Source organism: Mustela putorius, unplaced genomic scaffold (assembly GCF_011764305.1).
Source record: "Mustela putorius furo isolate JIRA1106 unplaced genomic scaffold, ASM1176430v1.1 tig00000129_pilon_pilon_pilon, whole genome shotgun sequence".
NCBI classification, from domain to species: domain Eukaryota; kingdom Metazoa; phylum Chordata; class Mammalia; order Carnivora; family Mustelidae; genus Mustela; species Mustela putorius.
In genome coordinates this window covers 32,593,653-32,610,337 of record NW_025421290.1, presented here as the reverse complement: position 1 = coordinate 32,610,337, position 16,685 = coordinate 32,593,653, and the positions used below count along the sequence as shown (strand labels likewise).

The window sequence follows — 16,685 nt, the reverse complement described above, 5'->3', positions numbered from 1 at the left end:
CATATGCCAGAAAATCAGTTTTGCACTTTGGCTTCCAGTGACCGTTAGGCTACCTCTGAATCTCTGGCAGCTTAATTAAATATATACAGAAGTCTGGGATTTTATTTGAAGCTTTCAGTTTGTCTTTAGAAGAGGCTTATAAAAATAACAGTAAACAATTATATCCATTACTCTCGCCAGGCACTGTTCTAGTGCTCGCTTTAAGTACAGTATGTACAGAATTCGCCTTAAAGCTCCCATGAGGTCATGGGGAACATTCCATGAGGTAAGTCCTATTAACGGCCCCATTTCACAACCAAGGAAACTGAAGCACAGGGTGGTCTGGAAATTGCACCAAGCATTCATCAAATGCCAACCTGAAGTGCCACTTATGAGAGAGCTAAAGAGACGTTCCTTTTGGGAGACAACAGCATTCCCCTCTACCACAATCATTCAACACAGACTTTTTTGGTGCTGCTTCAGATGCTTTCCAGGTGCTAGAGAGTGCACACAACACCCCCGGTCCTTATAAACGGATTCTAGTGAGGAGAACCACATGAGATCAACAAGCATGACAGTGACACACCGGCCCTGAGTCTTCCCTCAGTGTATCAAAGCTAATAATGGGTTGAGTTTGTTTCTACTTGAGACGAAATCATGGCAAAGAAAACCAGAATTCAAATGACAGACTTTCCACTGGAGAGAACTGATGTCCTGTGTATGAGTCTGTGGAAAAGCCCTTACCTCCACTGCAGTGTGACACGATCGCATCACACCTGTGCCACTGGCGTGCATCTGTGCTAGGTTATAGAAAGCCAAGATATGGCCTCCCTGAGAAGCTAAATTAAAATACTTCAAGGCCTGTTTATAATCCCTCTTGACTCCAATGCCATCTGTAACGAAAATCACACGAAAGGTCAGAAATAGTCTTAAAAAAGATTTAGCTGAAGCACCAGAGAAGCCTTACATAATGAGTAAAATTAAATGAAATTCAGAATTCTTACTCAGGAAAGATGTGAATCTTACTAATGCAGATTAGTATATTAATACAGATTAGCATAATTTACAATGAAAAACGAGATGCACAAATCACTGAATTGGGAGAATATTCATCAGCCAGAATGCGATAGCTCTCATTTCCATATCACAGTGGCATCTAGTGGGTAATGAGTAATGCGGGTCTTGGGATATCCAGCGTTTGATGCCAATGTTACTTACTATAGTACATAGAGCCGAGCTGCAGTTGCCCATCCACCCAGCCTTGCTCAGCAGCTTTCTGGAAATACTTTAGTGCGAGATCATAATTCTGCAGGAAAACAGGTCACATGACCACACGATGAGAAAACTCAAAAGGCTGATCTACTCAGAAGTTAGAAGAGTCATTCATTAAAAAGAGTTAACAAAACACATACAAGATTTTCTCAAAGAGCCATTAAAAAGACTACCTTCTTTTTATAGTTTTTATAATATACAGATAGTAGTCTATATCACAGAGGAGTTAATATATTTAAGACTGTGAACAATTCATTTGTTCACTCTCAAAAAGCCTACATAATGCTCATTCTGGTTCTTTGGAAAAACCTTGGAACACAAGACTAGAACTTGAGAAACACTTCTATCTTTCCTATTAACCAAAAAATCTTTTTGAAACGTCAATTTTTCTAACATTCAATAAGGAAAATTATTCTCTCCTCATTCATTCTTTCCCTGTGTAGCTTATCAAATACTGTATGATTATTAGATTTCAAATATTATACCTATCCATGGAGAAAAATTAAAACAAAGATCAGTACTGAATTTTTGTGTCCTAAAATGATAGAAGGAATCAAAATGAGAACACACTACTGTTTTCTCTGCTAAGGAACACCTATAGATTAGAATCCTAAACTTAACTACAGGCCCATTAAATACATTTGACTTGGAAAGATCATACAGAGAAGAGGGCAGCAAGGAGAATCTCGGGGCGTACGACATGAGGAAGTAGTACAGAAGGATGAGAAGCAATGGCCTAGGAAAACCAAGAGAACCTGCAGAATTCCAGGGCAGAAAGAGTTTAAGTGACATAGAATCAAAAAGTCAACAGGAGTTGACATTTGGGAGGTTACTGGTGACCTGCAGAGAGCGGTTACCTGGGGCAGAAGTCTGACTGCTAAGAGCTAAAAAGTGAGTGGTAGTCACTAATACAGTTCACTCTTTGGAGAAACCTGGCTTTGTAGTGAAGGACTGGAGAGAAGAGAAGTAGTAACTAGAAGAAAAGGAACAAAACAGAAAGATTTTCTCCCTTGAAATGGGAGAAACAAGCATTTTCTTAGGCTCAAGTGAAGAAGCCGGGAGGGAGAAGTCTTGGAGAGATGGAAGCATAGGTGGGGTAGAGAGCATAGACAGCATGAGAGACAGCTTCACATCTTCAGTAAAAGTGCAAGACACAGAGCCATTCGAAGACGGCAGTTAGTATGGTGGGTACTGGGTACTCAGAGAACAGTAAAAGTTTCAGCTTTTCCTATTTCAGTAGATACTTCCCTACCTCACCAGCTGACTGCCTGCCTAAGTCAGAATGTTAAACTTACAACTTGAACTCCTCTTCCATAGAGGTAAGCCATTCCAAGTCCACTCTGTCCAACTGGGTTGCCCTGCAAACCAGAGACAAGAGTGAAAGGATTCATTAGAAAACAAAACAAAACAAAGAACAAATAACAGGCAAGATTAAATAACTACCAAAGTAGTAATTTACAAGCATATTCAAGAAATGTCTTTGCGTTTTTCAATTCAAAATTCTCCTTTCCATCAGGCTAAATGAAATACTGACTTTCAGAGATTTGGGGGGGAGGGGGTCTTCAGTAATTTGCTGAAAAAGAGGAAATAGTACATTTATCTAAAATTAAATTTTGGTGACTTACCTTATGACCACCTGTTCCACGAGTTTACGAGAGAAAACATGACTACTGTATTTCTTCTTCTTAAAATTAAAAGTAGGTCACTTTTTGGGTAGTTTTTCATTGGTAACCTCCCTCCCCAATAAAGAAGGAGGATGCCATTGTGTAAAGTCAACCACCAGGTAAAACAACAATATTGGGATCAGGTGGCAAAGATAACACTTAAGATTACTGGAGTGCCACAAAACAAAGATAATCAATTGTTTTAAGACCTGAAAGAGAAAAATCTAAAATTCAAACTAAACTCAGACGGGTAGAGGCATCTTTTAAAAAGTGTCACAGCATCCCCTTGGGAAATACTCAACTGACATTTGGAACTAAAGTAATACATAGCCGGTGAGGAAATAAACGTACACACTGGAGGCATAGAGTCTTAAAAATTCATATATAGGGGCGCCTGGGTGGCTCAGCGGGTTAAGCCTCTGCCTTCAGCTCAGGTCACAATCTCAGGGTCCTGGGATCAAGCCCCACATCAGGCTCTCTGCTCAGCGGGAGCCTGCTTCCCTCTCTCTCTCTCTCTCTCTCTGGCTGCTTCTGTGCCTACTTATGATCTCTGTCTGTCAAATAAATTAAAAAAAAATAAAAATAAATTCATATATAGTTTTCTCTGGGGCAAAGAAAGCCCAAGTTGTATATTTATGATTATCAAAAGTACCCAGTACTTTCCAAAAGGAAAGCTCAAGTTGCCATACAAATATGGCAAAATCATAATATCTCTCTTTGCATTAGTAAAATCAGTATTTCTCCAATGAGGAAACTTCTCAATGAAATTGAAACAGAGGTTTAATATTCAATCATTTGCACCCTCCAAATAAATTGCTGTTTATTGGAAATATTTTTTTTCTAGCCAGTCCATTCCCATTAATCTCATCTACATAAGTGCTTGCAGTCATTTCAGGCACGAGTTGGTTATGACTAATCCTTCAGTGTAATAAACTTACTTATTAAAATAATAATAATATGGCACACATTTCAATACACTGAGTCATGAGGTCTTACCATGTCAGCAGCTTTCTTAAAGTAGTGAAGAGCTGTCTCATTACTTTGTGGTACAATATCACTTCCCTCTGAATACATCTGAAAAACAGAACCTAATTTTATTAAAAATTATACCCTTCTCACCTATAATGTATTTCTATATCATCTCATTCTGGTTTTTGTTAAGTATCATGAAATCTTGGAACAGTTTAAAATTCCCCATCAGATATTTTAAATTTAAAAGTAAAACCTTTAAAGTAAACAATATTATTATATCCTCTTTGTCATAACAAATTTGTTACTTTTCTATAAACATGAATATATTAAAGTCAGTTCACAGATCAATCTCAGGAGGAGAAAACCTTTTATTCAAGGAGAATCTTTTCTCTCACTCTATCCCAGGGCAGTCAAATGGCTGGAGAGTTGCTTGGGGTCAGTGATCACACGAGAGAAAGGGTGCTACTGACAGTGCCCGCTTCCCTCTCTCTTCCACCACGACTTCCCTCAGGGTAAGAACTAGGGTAGGCCTTAGGTTCAGGAAAAGAAATAACTGAAAAGTTATCTTAAGGTTTCAAGCACTAAATGACTAGAATACCAGGTACAGAACATGATAAAAGGTCCAAGAGAAAAAAGAACAGAATGACTGAGGCTGTTTTCATCCACGTATACATTTAGAAAAGGGCAATGAAAATCTTTTTCTGAGATGGGGTTAATTAGGAATTCAGAACAAGAACTGAAAGGGCTAGAATGGAAAGCTCTTAAAGGCTTAACAAAAATAGATGGGGAATCCCGATTCTGATGCAATAATAGCGGGGACGTCCACATGTCTGGTTCTCAGGCCCCAAATAACTGGTTGTGATTATGAGGCAAATACTGATAAGATTTTTCTATTTGTAAGAACCTTTGTGACAGATTTATTCTACCTGAGCACCCTAACCTTAGGATTTAGTTATGGATGAAAATATCCACTGATTTATATAGTATTTGCTTTCAAAATAATGAAAAAGGAAGTTTTGAAACTGTGGCATGTTACATGGAATCTATTTGTTAGGTCTCTAGACTTGAGTGTTTTCCTTGCTTAGAAAAGAATTGCATTGACGGCTGGGTGATGGCCATCACACTGAAGATAATTAAAGCCTATGGACAGATTCCAACAAACTCTTTGTTTGTTGCCTCTACTCATTTGGAAGACAGGCAATTATGACAGACTCAGCAAACAAACCCCCACGGCATAAAGAAAAAAAGTCCTCATTATTGCATATGATACACACACCTCAATGATAGTTAACTTCAAAAGGAAATTAACATACCGATGAGGAAATGTTATTTCTTTACGTTACCTAAGAAAATGCCTGGAAGTCGCACTTACCATACCATAAGACACAATATCCTTATATTGGAAATTTTATTTCCAGTTTACTTTTGGTAAACTGTAGATTGTAACTACAACATCTGCTTATTATGTAAATACCTCTTGTTATTATGTAAGAGTTCACAGGGTATACAGTACCTTTCCCAAGAAGGCCATGGCATGTGAATTGCCAGCATTAGCTGCTAAATTGAAGTAGTCGAATGCTCTCTGTAAGAAAAGAATTTATGAAAATAATTAGTTTTTATAGAATCTGCCTTTCGCTTTTAACCAAAATAATCATTTCAGGAACATTCAAAAAAATCTTCTAATATGGCAGCATCTCAGTTTAAACTGCATTATGACATCTCTTGGGTGCTCCAGGTACCCATCCCTCTTCATGCCCAATCCATCACTGAATTCTGTAAACTTTCACCACCCAACTCCTCTTGAATCAACCCATGATCTTCCTTCCACTACACTCCTAGGCTAAGCTATATTATCTCACATCTGACCTTCTGGAACTCCCCTCCTTGGTCTCCTTGCCTTTAGTCTTCAGTCACCCAAAGCAACAGTTCAAAACACTTAACATGCTGGTCCTTACAGTCCCTTGATATTTTGCAGGGGGTCTACTGGCATGAACAGACACTGCTTACTTCAGTACTGTTCAGCTTGCTCTCTGCACTCTGGTCCTTCCTGCCTCAGGACCCGCCACCTCCTGCTTATTAACCTTACTGGACCCTTTCATTCTCCTTAATAACAACAATCACAATTTATTACACGTTTGTTGGTGTGATCATTTAAAAAAAAAATCCAATATTCTAGTTCTATTAAACTTGAAGCTCTGCAAAGACAAAAAGACCAAAGCTATTTTATCTAGCATTGTATTCTGAATGCCTAGCAGTGAACAGGCACATAGCAGGCGCATTAATGAATTAATGCAGTTCTGTACTGGGAACTCCTTTTATCCTTCTGAGAAGCTGGTGAAAAAATTTATTGTAGTGGAGGTGTTTTGCAAGTAGGCAGCACATACCAAGGATATCCCAAAACTTGTATAAAAGGCATGCAGCAGATTGTTCTCTCACCTGACATTTTTATTAGCCAGTTCATCTGGCCTAATGACATATATTTGAATGACCTAAAGACAATGAAAGTAGTCAAAATGCCTCCTGACTTAAAACAAACAAACCAAGCATGGATATTTGGTATAGTTTTAAGTGATAAGTGTATTTTGTTATCATCTACGTCTTAAAGTTGATGGGATATGGAAATGAAATAACCTTAATTAGAATATTTAACTGTTATGGCAGAGTAATAGTTTTATTAGTCTGACAAACATTTACCAATAACTCATTATGTGCTAGGCATTGTCAGGTGCTGGGAATAAAGTGGCAAAGTCTTGCTCTTCTGTAACTTACGTTCTAGCAGAGGAAAAGCCTTAATTACATAATTAGCAAATTTACAATGGGTAACGGCCACAAATACAGATTTTCGGAAATCGTAACTGTGGTACATGACCTATTCTGGAGTGGGGTTAGGAGTCTAGAGAAACATTATGGGAAGAGATACTGGAGTTGAATTCTAGAGGATGAGTAGGAATTAGCTACGTAAAGAAAGGAGGCAGGATAATATTCACTCTAGACAGAAGGACTAGCATTCCAGAAATCCCAAGGTAGTTTCTTCACCTTTTCAAAGACCCGAGAAAAGGTCCATGTGCTTGTGACTCAGAAAGCAAGGAACTGGTGAGCTAAGCAGACTGGTACAAATCCTGGAAATCATGTTAAATAAAGGTTTTGGTTTTCAAGCGACTGGCAATTATGGACCATTCAAGAGTTTATTTTATTTTTTTAAAAGATTTATAGAAAGATTGATTTATGAATGACAGAGACGCAGCGAGAGAGGGAACACAAGCAGGGGGACTGGGAGAGGGAGAAACAGGTTTCCCGTGGAGCTGGAAGCCTGATGTGGGACTCGATCCCAGGACCCTGGCCTGAGCCAAAGGCAGACGCTTAGCGACTGAGCCACCCAGGCACCCAGGACCACTCAAGAATTTAAAGCAAGGGAACCACAAGGTGTGTGGTTTACAAACACAGGCTACTGCTTTTGAAATGCAAGCAGGAGATGACTCACACAAGGTGTACCGATGGATACAAGTGAAGAGATGAGCAAGATTTAGGGCATAAAGTGCACAAAAGCTGGATACAGATCTGATTGCTATAGTTGTATACTCCTAATTTCTCACAAACTCAACAATGATTTTCCTCAGTTCTATGAAATATTTTCTTTTTTAACGATTTTATTTATTTATTCATAAGAGACAGAGAGAGAGAGAGATAAGCAGAGGGAGAAGCAGGCTCCCTGCGGAGCATGCAGCCCAAGGCAGTACTCAATCCCAGGACCTTGGGATCATGACCTGAGCTGAAGTCAGATGCTTAACTGACTGAGCCACCCAGGCACCCCTGAAATATTTTCTTTTTTATTTATTTATTTTTTAAAAGATTTTATTTATTTGTCAGAGAGAGAGAGAGAGTGCGAGCACTGGCAGAGGCAAAGGGAGAAGCAGGCTCCCTGCCGAGCAAGGAGCCCGATGTGGGACTTGATTCCAGGACACTGGGATCATGACCTGAGCTGAAGCCAGCCGCTTAACCAACTGAGCCACACAGGCATCCCACCCTTGAAATATTTTCTAATAGAAATTTTAAGACAAACTTCTACCACATACCTATAGGAAACCAAGTTACTGTGTATGTATTGTTGGCAATATTGAGAACTAGACTTCAGAATTTAAAAAACCCTTCCCACCATTATGAGGTGGATATAATCACATTTTTCTTATTTATTAATCAATCAATTTATTTTTTAATTTTAAGATTTTATTTATTTGACAGAGAGAGAGAGAGATCAAAGTAGGCAGAGCGGCAGGAAGAGAGAGGGAGAAGCAGCTCCTTGTTGAGCAGAGAGCCTGATGCGGAGCTTGATCCCAGGACCCTGAGATCATGATCTAAGTCTAAGACAGAGGCTTAATCCACTGAGCCACCCAGGTGCCCCAATAGTCACATTTTTAGTCTTCAGTTTTTTCAAGGGTTAGTTGGATCTTGAAAGATCATTTGTGATGACTGTCTAAGTAACAAACTTGATACTGTCATTGATAGGAAATATATCTAGAGCATTGTTTCCTTCTACACCGTGAAGTACAAAGCCCTGGGAACAAGAAAGTTACCTGATGATTTTGTTCTACTCCACGCCCTCCATGCAGATGCAGTTGCCCCAGACCAACCTGAAAATTAACAAAAATGAGCAAAAGTAAATGGAAGCAACTGGTGTGTCATTAAATTAGACCAATAAGAAAACATTTGGTCATAAAAAGGTTTCTTTTTAGAATTCAAAAAAGTGAAGACTTAGTCTTAATTCCTGAAGATATTACTCTATTTTAACCTACATTTTTTAAAAACTGAAAATGCCTGCTTTTAATTACAAGGTATCTTTCTGAAATAAAGATGAAATGAAGGCGACTTCAGGCAAACTAAAACTAAATTTGTCACCAGTGAACCCACTCTGAAGGAAATACTAAAGGATGTTTTGTAGGAGGAAGGCAAATTATCCCGGGAAGCCTGAAGATACAGTAAGAAATAAAGAGCAATGGAAAGTTAAACTTATGAATGTATCTAAATTATATGCACTGTATGTAAGAATATCTTGCACGATTCAAAAATATATAAAATTAAAACCATACAGAGTTGTCTAAAGTCCAAGAAATGGCAAAAGTGTTCATTTATATTAGACTTTGATAAAATAGTAAAACAAAGTCCAACTATCACCTTAGGAGAGGGGAGGAGGTATAATAGCAAAAACAATGAAACCAAGAGAATGTAAGGAAAGAGATATGAAGCAGCATGGAAAAGCAAAATGAAAGAAAGCAAGCAACACAGAAAATGTAAACAAAAATATATTATTCATTACTTTTAATTAAAAGACTGTCAGAATGGATTAAAAAATAATAGTCCAATATGCTTCTAAGAGACGTACCTTAAACATAAGAGGTTGAGTACAAAAGATAGAAAAGATCCTCCATATGAATATTAACCAAAAGAAAGTGGCATAGCTAGCTAGTATCAGACAAAGTACAATTTAAAGCAAAAAACATTTCTGGAGATAAAAGAGGACATTTCATGATATACAAGCTAGTTTAACAAAAAGATAACAGTATTAAGTCTATATGCACTCCACATGGCCTAAAATGCATAAATCAAAATTGACAGAAATAGAAGACAGAGACAAATTCACACCAAAGTGGGCAATTTAGACAATGCTGTCTCATTGCTGGATAGAAAAAGGAGGCAAATTTAGTAAGGATTCACAAGATCTGAACAACAGGATTAAGAAACATAACTCAACTGACACAGAAAGAATGATACAACCAAAGACTATAAAATTTACATTCTCTTTAGTAAACAATATTTGCCCAAAGAATGGACCATAAAGCAAGTCTCAGCAAATCCAAAACAAATAAAATCATACATGGCATATTCTTCTTCTTCTTCTTTTTTTGTTTTTAATTTAGATGTAGGCTCCCCACTGAGCAGCGAGCCTGATGTGGGGCTCGGTCCCAGGACCCAGGGATCATGTGCTGAGCCAAAGGCAGACGCTTAACTGACTGAGCCACCCAGGCACTCTCGGGAGGGAGAATCTTAAGCAGACTCCGCAATGGGTGTGCAGCCTGACATGGCACTCCATCTCACAACCTGAGCCAAAACTAGGAGTCAGATGCTTAACTGACTGTGTCACCCAGGCGCCCCCGTACAGTGTATTCTGACCACAGTGTATTAAGCTAGAAATCAACAGAAAGGTTTAAGTAATAAATCTTCCCTTTATATGAAAACTAAGCAATTCACTTCTAAAATTGCACATGGATCAGAAGAAATAACAATGAAAATTGAGCTGAATGTAATGAAAACTATAATAGCAAGAAAATGTATTCAACCACGTATCAAGATCTATCAAGTTATAGGAGTTTAAGACAGTACTGATGCACAAGACATGCAAGAGAATATGAACAGGGCATTATTTGCAATCACCCAAATCTGGGAAGAGTAAAATGGGTAAAAAAGTTGTGGGATTTTTATATAATGAAATACCATGGAGCAATGTAAATTAATAATTTCAGCTACATGAAAACACATGGGTTAATTTCATAAACATAATGCTGAGCAAAAGAAGCTGATACCAAAAAATGCTGTATGATTTTTTTTTAAACATAAAATTCAATTTTTTTAAACATAAAATTCAAAACCAAGCCAAAATGGTCCACAGTGTTAGAGGTCAGGTCAGAAGGGACTGCTGGGATGCTAGCTGTGCTTCATAGGAGGCTCACTTGTGATCAAGCAGGGGGCTGTATGCCTCAGATTTATGTACTTTTTTGTATTCAAGCTGTAGTTCCAGTAGTAAAAAGAACAGAATTATATACTATACCACACATGGAGTTTTTTAGCTTGAGTTTTCCACTGAATACACTGAAGTCAGCTTTCCACAGTTAAGTAGTATTCTACATAATTTTTAATGGTTGCATAAAATTCCACTACATGGAAGTGTCATAGTTGAGCTAAATAATTCCCTATTTTGGGGCATTTAGATGGTTTTGAATTTTAACTGGCTTCTGATATAAAAGAAAGATGTTTAGTTAGACAAGATTATATTATAATTATATAATTTATAATTATATATTATATTATATTATAATTTCCATGAACTAAAATTTTTATTTTTCACTACAATTTTTTTTAACATAGGATTCCCTTCTGCTAAGTTTTAAAATCAATTGTTCTCAGAAAGTATCATCTCTCTATATATCTAAACCAGAAAAGACTTCTAAACTGCACAGAAAAAAAGGCAGTCCTCCTTTTTATATCAGGATTATCAGCCCATGAAATAACAAATTATACATGGTCCTTTGACGGATATAACATTCAATTTACATTGAAAAAGACGACTTCTGTCCTTGATCTTGAGAAAATTAATGAACAAAAGAAACATGAAGAGTAAATGGCTCTGAAGGGCATCTGAAATTCCAAAAGTTCCAGAAACTTTTAGAGAGTGGCAGTTTTCACCCTTGGTGACTCCAATAAGAGCCTTCATCATCAGTAAGACACTGTTCTGTTCAAGCGGCAGCTTTCAACCATGGTGCAACTTCCTGGACAGCTTCTATGAACTATCAATGCCTAGGCTACATCCTAGATGAATCTAAGTGGGGACGTCTTGACAGTCTGAGACTCTTGGTACTTTCAAAAATGGTACTCGTCAGGTGATTCTAACATGTAGTTAATAATGGCTCAGAGCAATGGAAATGTTTTTATGCATGCAAGTGTTTGCCCCAAGACTGTAATATATAATACAGTGACATACGCCATGAGATGTTTAAACACATACCTGTGCTTGTACATCCCCTTTTTCTGCTAGGAACTGATAGTATTGAATCAAATCTTCTTCCAGCATTCCACTATTCATTCCTGGATTTTCCACCTCGTCAGGCAGCCGTATTCTCTGTACTACTGAGCCTCCTGTCAGCGAGATATCACTAGCAACTGAAACAGGGGGATGAAGTAATAACATGGAGGAAGGTCAGAAGGATTGTTCCACAGAGTAGAATTTCAGCTGCGCAACACTGACAGACACTATGCTAACAGTAATCTATAGATTATACAAAATAGCAAGTCTTTTCCACAAAATATTAAATAATATTAAATAAGTGGTACCCAGAGCATGCGTGCGCGTGCGCACACACGGAAAGGAGATCTTCATCAACTAGTGTAAAGATCATTCCACGTAAGAGAGTCGATCATGATTATTTCAAGTAGTACAACAAAAGCAGATGTATTTGAAGTTAATTCCATTCTGTTTTTTGTTTCTTTTGATAAGGTGAAAGGCAAAAAAAAAATAGATACCGTGATTGGCAACAAGACGATAGTGAGTCAGTGCCGATTCACAGCTCTGGAGGACTCCGATGCCAGCCCAGTACCGATAACCCTGTGAGATAAGCTCTAGTGAGAAGACTGCAGGCTCACACGCTCCACTGGCATTCTTGATGGAATGAATAAAGCCACCCGCGCTCAGAACATACTTCCGCAGTCCCTTGATCCCAGCACATTACCACCTCATTTATCCTCTTTTAGGTTCTGAGGTAATTTATTCAGCAACTCCAAAAACCAGAATATAGTTGAGAACTAGGAAGTAATGAAGTTCCCACAGAAATCAGAACAGATGCTGTGAACTTTATGGATGAAGTGTGTGTATCTCACGTGTAAGAGAAAATTACTTAGGTTCTTGCTTAGAACACATTCTAATCTTATTGTAAACCTGATTTTAACGAAAATGGGTTGATCTACCAAACCAGCAAAGAAGCAACAAATCAGTAAAATAGGGAAGATGAGAGACTACTAGGAGCAGGCACAGTAACATGAGCAAAAAATGGTTTCAGCTTGAGGAGGATAGCTAATTATAAAAAACAGGGGAAAAAAAAAAAAAGTAGAGCTCTCTTGAATCATTCAGCACAGACTCAAATAACTTTACAAACTTTAACAATCCTTTGGGCACTATTGTATAATAATGTGTATAATATTTGATGTTCTTATTCTGTAGCCACTGTTTAAGAAGATTGGTAAATAATTAAAAAAAAGATATAGGTCAGAAATATTTAACATACTTTTGCCATATAAAAATATACTTCAAATTTCTGGAAAATTCATCTAAAAGGAACTTTTCAATTACTGTTTGAGGAATAAATGTTTCCACCAATGATAAAAGCCAATGGAAAAAAAAAAAAAAAAACCTTCAAAATTAGTGAGAATGTTTCAGAAAGTTGGGAGCAACATCCTTGTTTCTCACTGGCTTAAATTACTTCAGCAGTTTACATCTGTCACAGATGACATCCAAGCTCCTTGATGAATTTCCTGACGTTCTACCTTCCAGCCACACTAAACAGCCTGTATTTTTGTGCAAGCATCACATTTCCTCATCACTGTCCCTCTGCATGTATTGCTCCTGTTGTCTAAATGCCCTTCCACTTCTATTCATTCACTGCTATTTATCCCTCAAGAATTACTTTAGTTACTTCCTTGCTCAGAAGTATCTCCTTCTACCTTTCTTTCCAACACCAGTGTGAGTTAAGAGCTTTTCTAGCTGATTCCTATAATGATCTTCTTACTTGTGTAAATTTAAATATAAAATATAAATCAATTTTCATTGTAAAATAAATTCAAATGTAAAATCTCTGATAATTCAACTGAAGAAAGGATTTTGACAAATCTTTCCAATTTACGAAAATAAGAGAGACATTTATCACAAGGGCAATAGCCAAAGTCATAATTTCAAAGAAAAATTGTGGACTGTGCCAATTTTCATCCATGTGTAGATGCAAGTATTGTACCCATTAACAAGAATTTGAAGAATGTTCAACTGAATATTTGATCTTGATGAATATAAGTACATCTCATTCATGAAAGCTAGAAAAGCTGTGGCCCCTCATGAACCAAAAATTCTGCTCCTCAATGTTACTAAAGTCTTACTTACCAAAACCATGTGCGCTATTAGGTTGCCCCCAAGAGCTCCAAAAGTATAATATACAAGGGCCTGGGAAAGAAAAAAAATATCCTTAACTGAACACCAACACACACACACTGACCCAATTCAAATGGTAGTATACAATAAAGCTTTAATAACATTACCTTTGCCTGACTTGAATTAACACCAAGTCCGGAGGCATAGAGAAAGCCAAGAGCCTGAAATAAAATGATTAAAGTAAGAATTCTTCCCTAGTAATAGTTTATACACATAGTCTTATGAACGATGAAAAGCAGCAAGAATCTTTAGAGCCTGAAAGACTTGAACAGTCCAAGTATGTACAACTATGGTTAATTAAAGAGCCTCAGAAATATATTCAAGGTTTTACAAATTACACAATGAAATACAGCTAAACAAATGACTAAGTTTAGCTTGAAGATTAAAGACAGTTTAAAAAAATACTTCAAAACCAAAGGTAAACACAAACATGGCTTTTACTTTATCTTGATCAACAGCTGTATCATCACACTGACACACTACCTATCAAAGGAGAATACACAATGAAAACAGTAAGAGGCTACCACAATAAACATCCTAGCAATAAAAAGGGGTGGCTGGGGTCATGTTGAAGGGGTAACAGAGAAACTTGTCACTTTACAATGCTGAAGCACACACAATTTTTCATTACAAAAACCCAAACAAAAAAACTCCAACCAACCAAACAATGCATTGATAAGGTTCTACCTTTGCCCACTGAGGACCATGAAAGTAAAAGCTAAAGTCAGAAAGGCAGGTGTGTCATGTGCCAGTGTTCGTCAAATCCATGAGCTCTTCCATTTCCCAGCCCCCATTGCCCTTGCACTTGGGTAAGGCCATGTGGCTAGGATGCAGCAAAGAGAAATTCAAGACAGTTTTAGGTCTGGCCATTAAAAACTTTCCAGAAAATCCTCCAGCCCTCCCTTCTCCCTTCAGGAGGCCTGCCCATGTTTCAGATGGTGCAGCTATTATGGCAGAAGCGGCCCTTGACTGAGTCAGTATTGGGAAGAGAGTGACAAAAGCAAGGGAACCACATTGACCCTGGCCCTAACGTGAACAAGGAATACCTCTTTGTAGTGTTGGGCCACTGTGATTTTGGGGCTGTGTCTGTTACATCATCTAAAATTAATTACCATGGAAGAGTGCTTTGCAGTATGCAATATAAAGCATTGTGGCATTATGGGGTGCTATTATTAGAGGGGAAAGAAGCTTCAGAATTATAATCATTCTTCAGAACCAAATGTCTGTAGAATAAAGAATGTATGTGTGAATTTAGATAAACTGACTTATACAAAGAAGGGAAAAAAATCTTTGAAAACAAATGGGGAGTAATGAAGATGTAACCTGTTCATAAATTAAACCAAAACCGTGTGAGAGTTGCAGAGTGGGTAGGTATTCAGACCTAAAGAAAACAATGGTCACAATTTCTGTTATTATTTAAATAGTCTGAAAATAGACTCCTGCTAACCGTGACTAGAAACTTTACATTTACGCAAATCCCACACCTCCAGTAAGCCTGAATTACTGAGAGCACTTAAAATCAATGTGGTGGCTTCCTAAATCCAGGTGTCAATCTTACTATTACCCATGAGAAATCAAGCAGAGATTTTTTACCAAATGGTGTGATGTGACATGGGATACAGAACATCCCTCTATGAGGTAGGCTTGGCCAAAAATACTTGGTTTGAGTTCATCAGCCTTTAGCTCTATGGGAAATAGAGATGATGAAGACGAAAATAAAGGCCGAAAGGAAGAAACAAACAGACAAACTGAAGAAGGCCAATCTGCAGAACAACTGGCCCTATCTTGAATACAGACAAGAAAGAGAGGCAGGGACTCTGCTAACATTCATTAACAATCGAGCAGAAGATGTAGTCCTGGACTGGATACTGCTTAGGACAAAAACAGGGATAAAGGAAATGTTTTGGTTCACTGCCCTATGAAGACTCTCTGGGTGTTATATTTACTGGACGGGAACGGTGAGGGCTACTTACTGAAAGAGCAAGGAAGGGAACAGTAGACAGTGACATCTCGTAGTAAGTTCACATGTATAAATACACAAAGAGAAAGGTCAAGAAGGGTATGCATGCATTAACATGTTACCAATGTTCAGGTCTGGGTGGTACAGATATGATGTTTTCTTATTTTTGTTTTTTGTTTTTTTTTTGACTGCTTCTGTAGTAAAATATATCTTTTAAAAAAACATGAAGATTACCAAAAGCTGGAGCATCTGAGCTTTGGAAAAAAGGTAATGGGTAGTGATTTCAGATAAAAAAATAATTACTTTTATGTTTCATTCTGTACAGATTTAATTTGGAAAACTACAAATGTAATTGTGGTAAGATGCAGCTGCAAAATCCCTCAGGTGACCACAAGTGTTCTTGGACAAGAAGATTGTCTGTCCAAGAACTGGTAAAATGATCCGCCACAGGATTAGTATCTAAAGGTATTTTACCTTCCAGCCTTACTTGTTCAGTGAGGGCAGAGCATAAAGAATAAACTGCTGTGAAAATTAACAAATGCTATGTGCCAAGAGATTCTGCAGTGAAAGTACACTTACAGTTTGTCCCTTAGGAGAGCCTTCTTCAGTCAGTTTTTCAAACATCTCTTTAGCTGTCTGGATATTCTGTGTCAGGTAATCACCGAACAAAAGAGCATATGACACTCTCTCCAAGGCCTTGGTATGATTCATGCCTGCTGCCTTTTGAAGATACCGATATGCTCTTTAAACATAAGCAATTAAAAAAGACAAACAAATTAGCAATATTTTGGAACTGCCATTACAATTTTTACAGAATCTGGGGGCACTTGCTGGCTCAGCTAGACGAGCATATAACTTTTGATCTTGGGGTTGTGAG

The 16,685-nt window shown here is 37.7% G+C and overlaps 1 protein-coding gene across 1 annotated transcript in view; it reads right to left on the bottom strand.

Moving 5' to 3' along the window:
- The window catches only part of SEL1L (SEL1L adaptor subunit of ERAD E3 ubiquitin ligase), a 53,648-nt gene that overhangs the window by 11,471 nt on the left and 25,492 nt on the right, over positions 1-16,685 (bottom strand). Inside the window, exons 6-16 of the mRNA XM_004739121.3 lie at positions 16,388-16,550; positions 13,956-14,009; positions 13,801-13,860; positions 12,177-12,258; positions 11,662-11,816; positions 8,459-8,515; positions 5,401-5,469; positions 3,912-3,989; positions 2,547-2,609; positions 1,198-1,285; positions 724-872 (exon numbers count right to left, since the gene is read on the bottom strand). Coding sequence (XP_004739178.1) covers positions 724-872; positions 1,198-1,285; positions 2,547-2,609; positions 3,912-3,989; positions 5,401-5,469; positions 8,459-8,515; positions 11,662-11,816; positions 12,177-12,258; positions 13,801-13,860; positions 13,956-14,009; positions 16,388-16,550 — 1,018 coding nt within the window. The remainder of the gene's footprint in view (positions 1-723; positions 873-1,197; positions 1,286-2,546; positions 2,610-3,911; positions 3,990-5,400; positions 5,470-8,458; positions 8,516-11,661; positions 11,817-12,176; positions 12,259-13,800; positions 13,861-13,955; positions 14,010-16,387; positions 16,551-16,685) is intronic.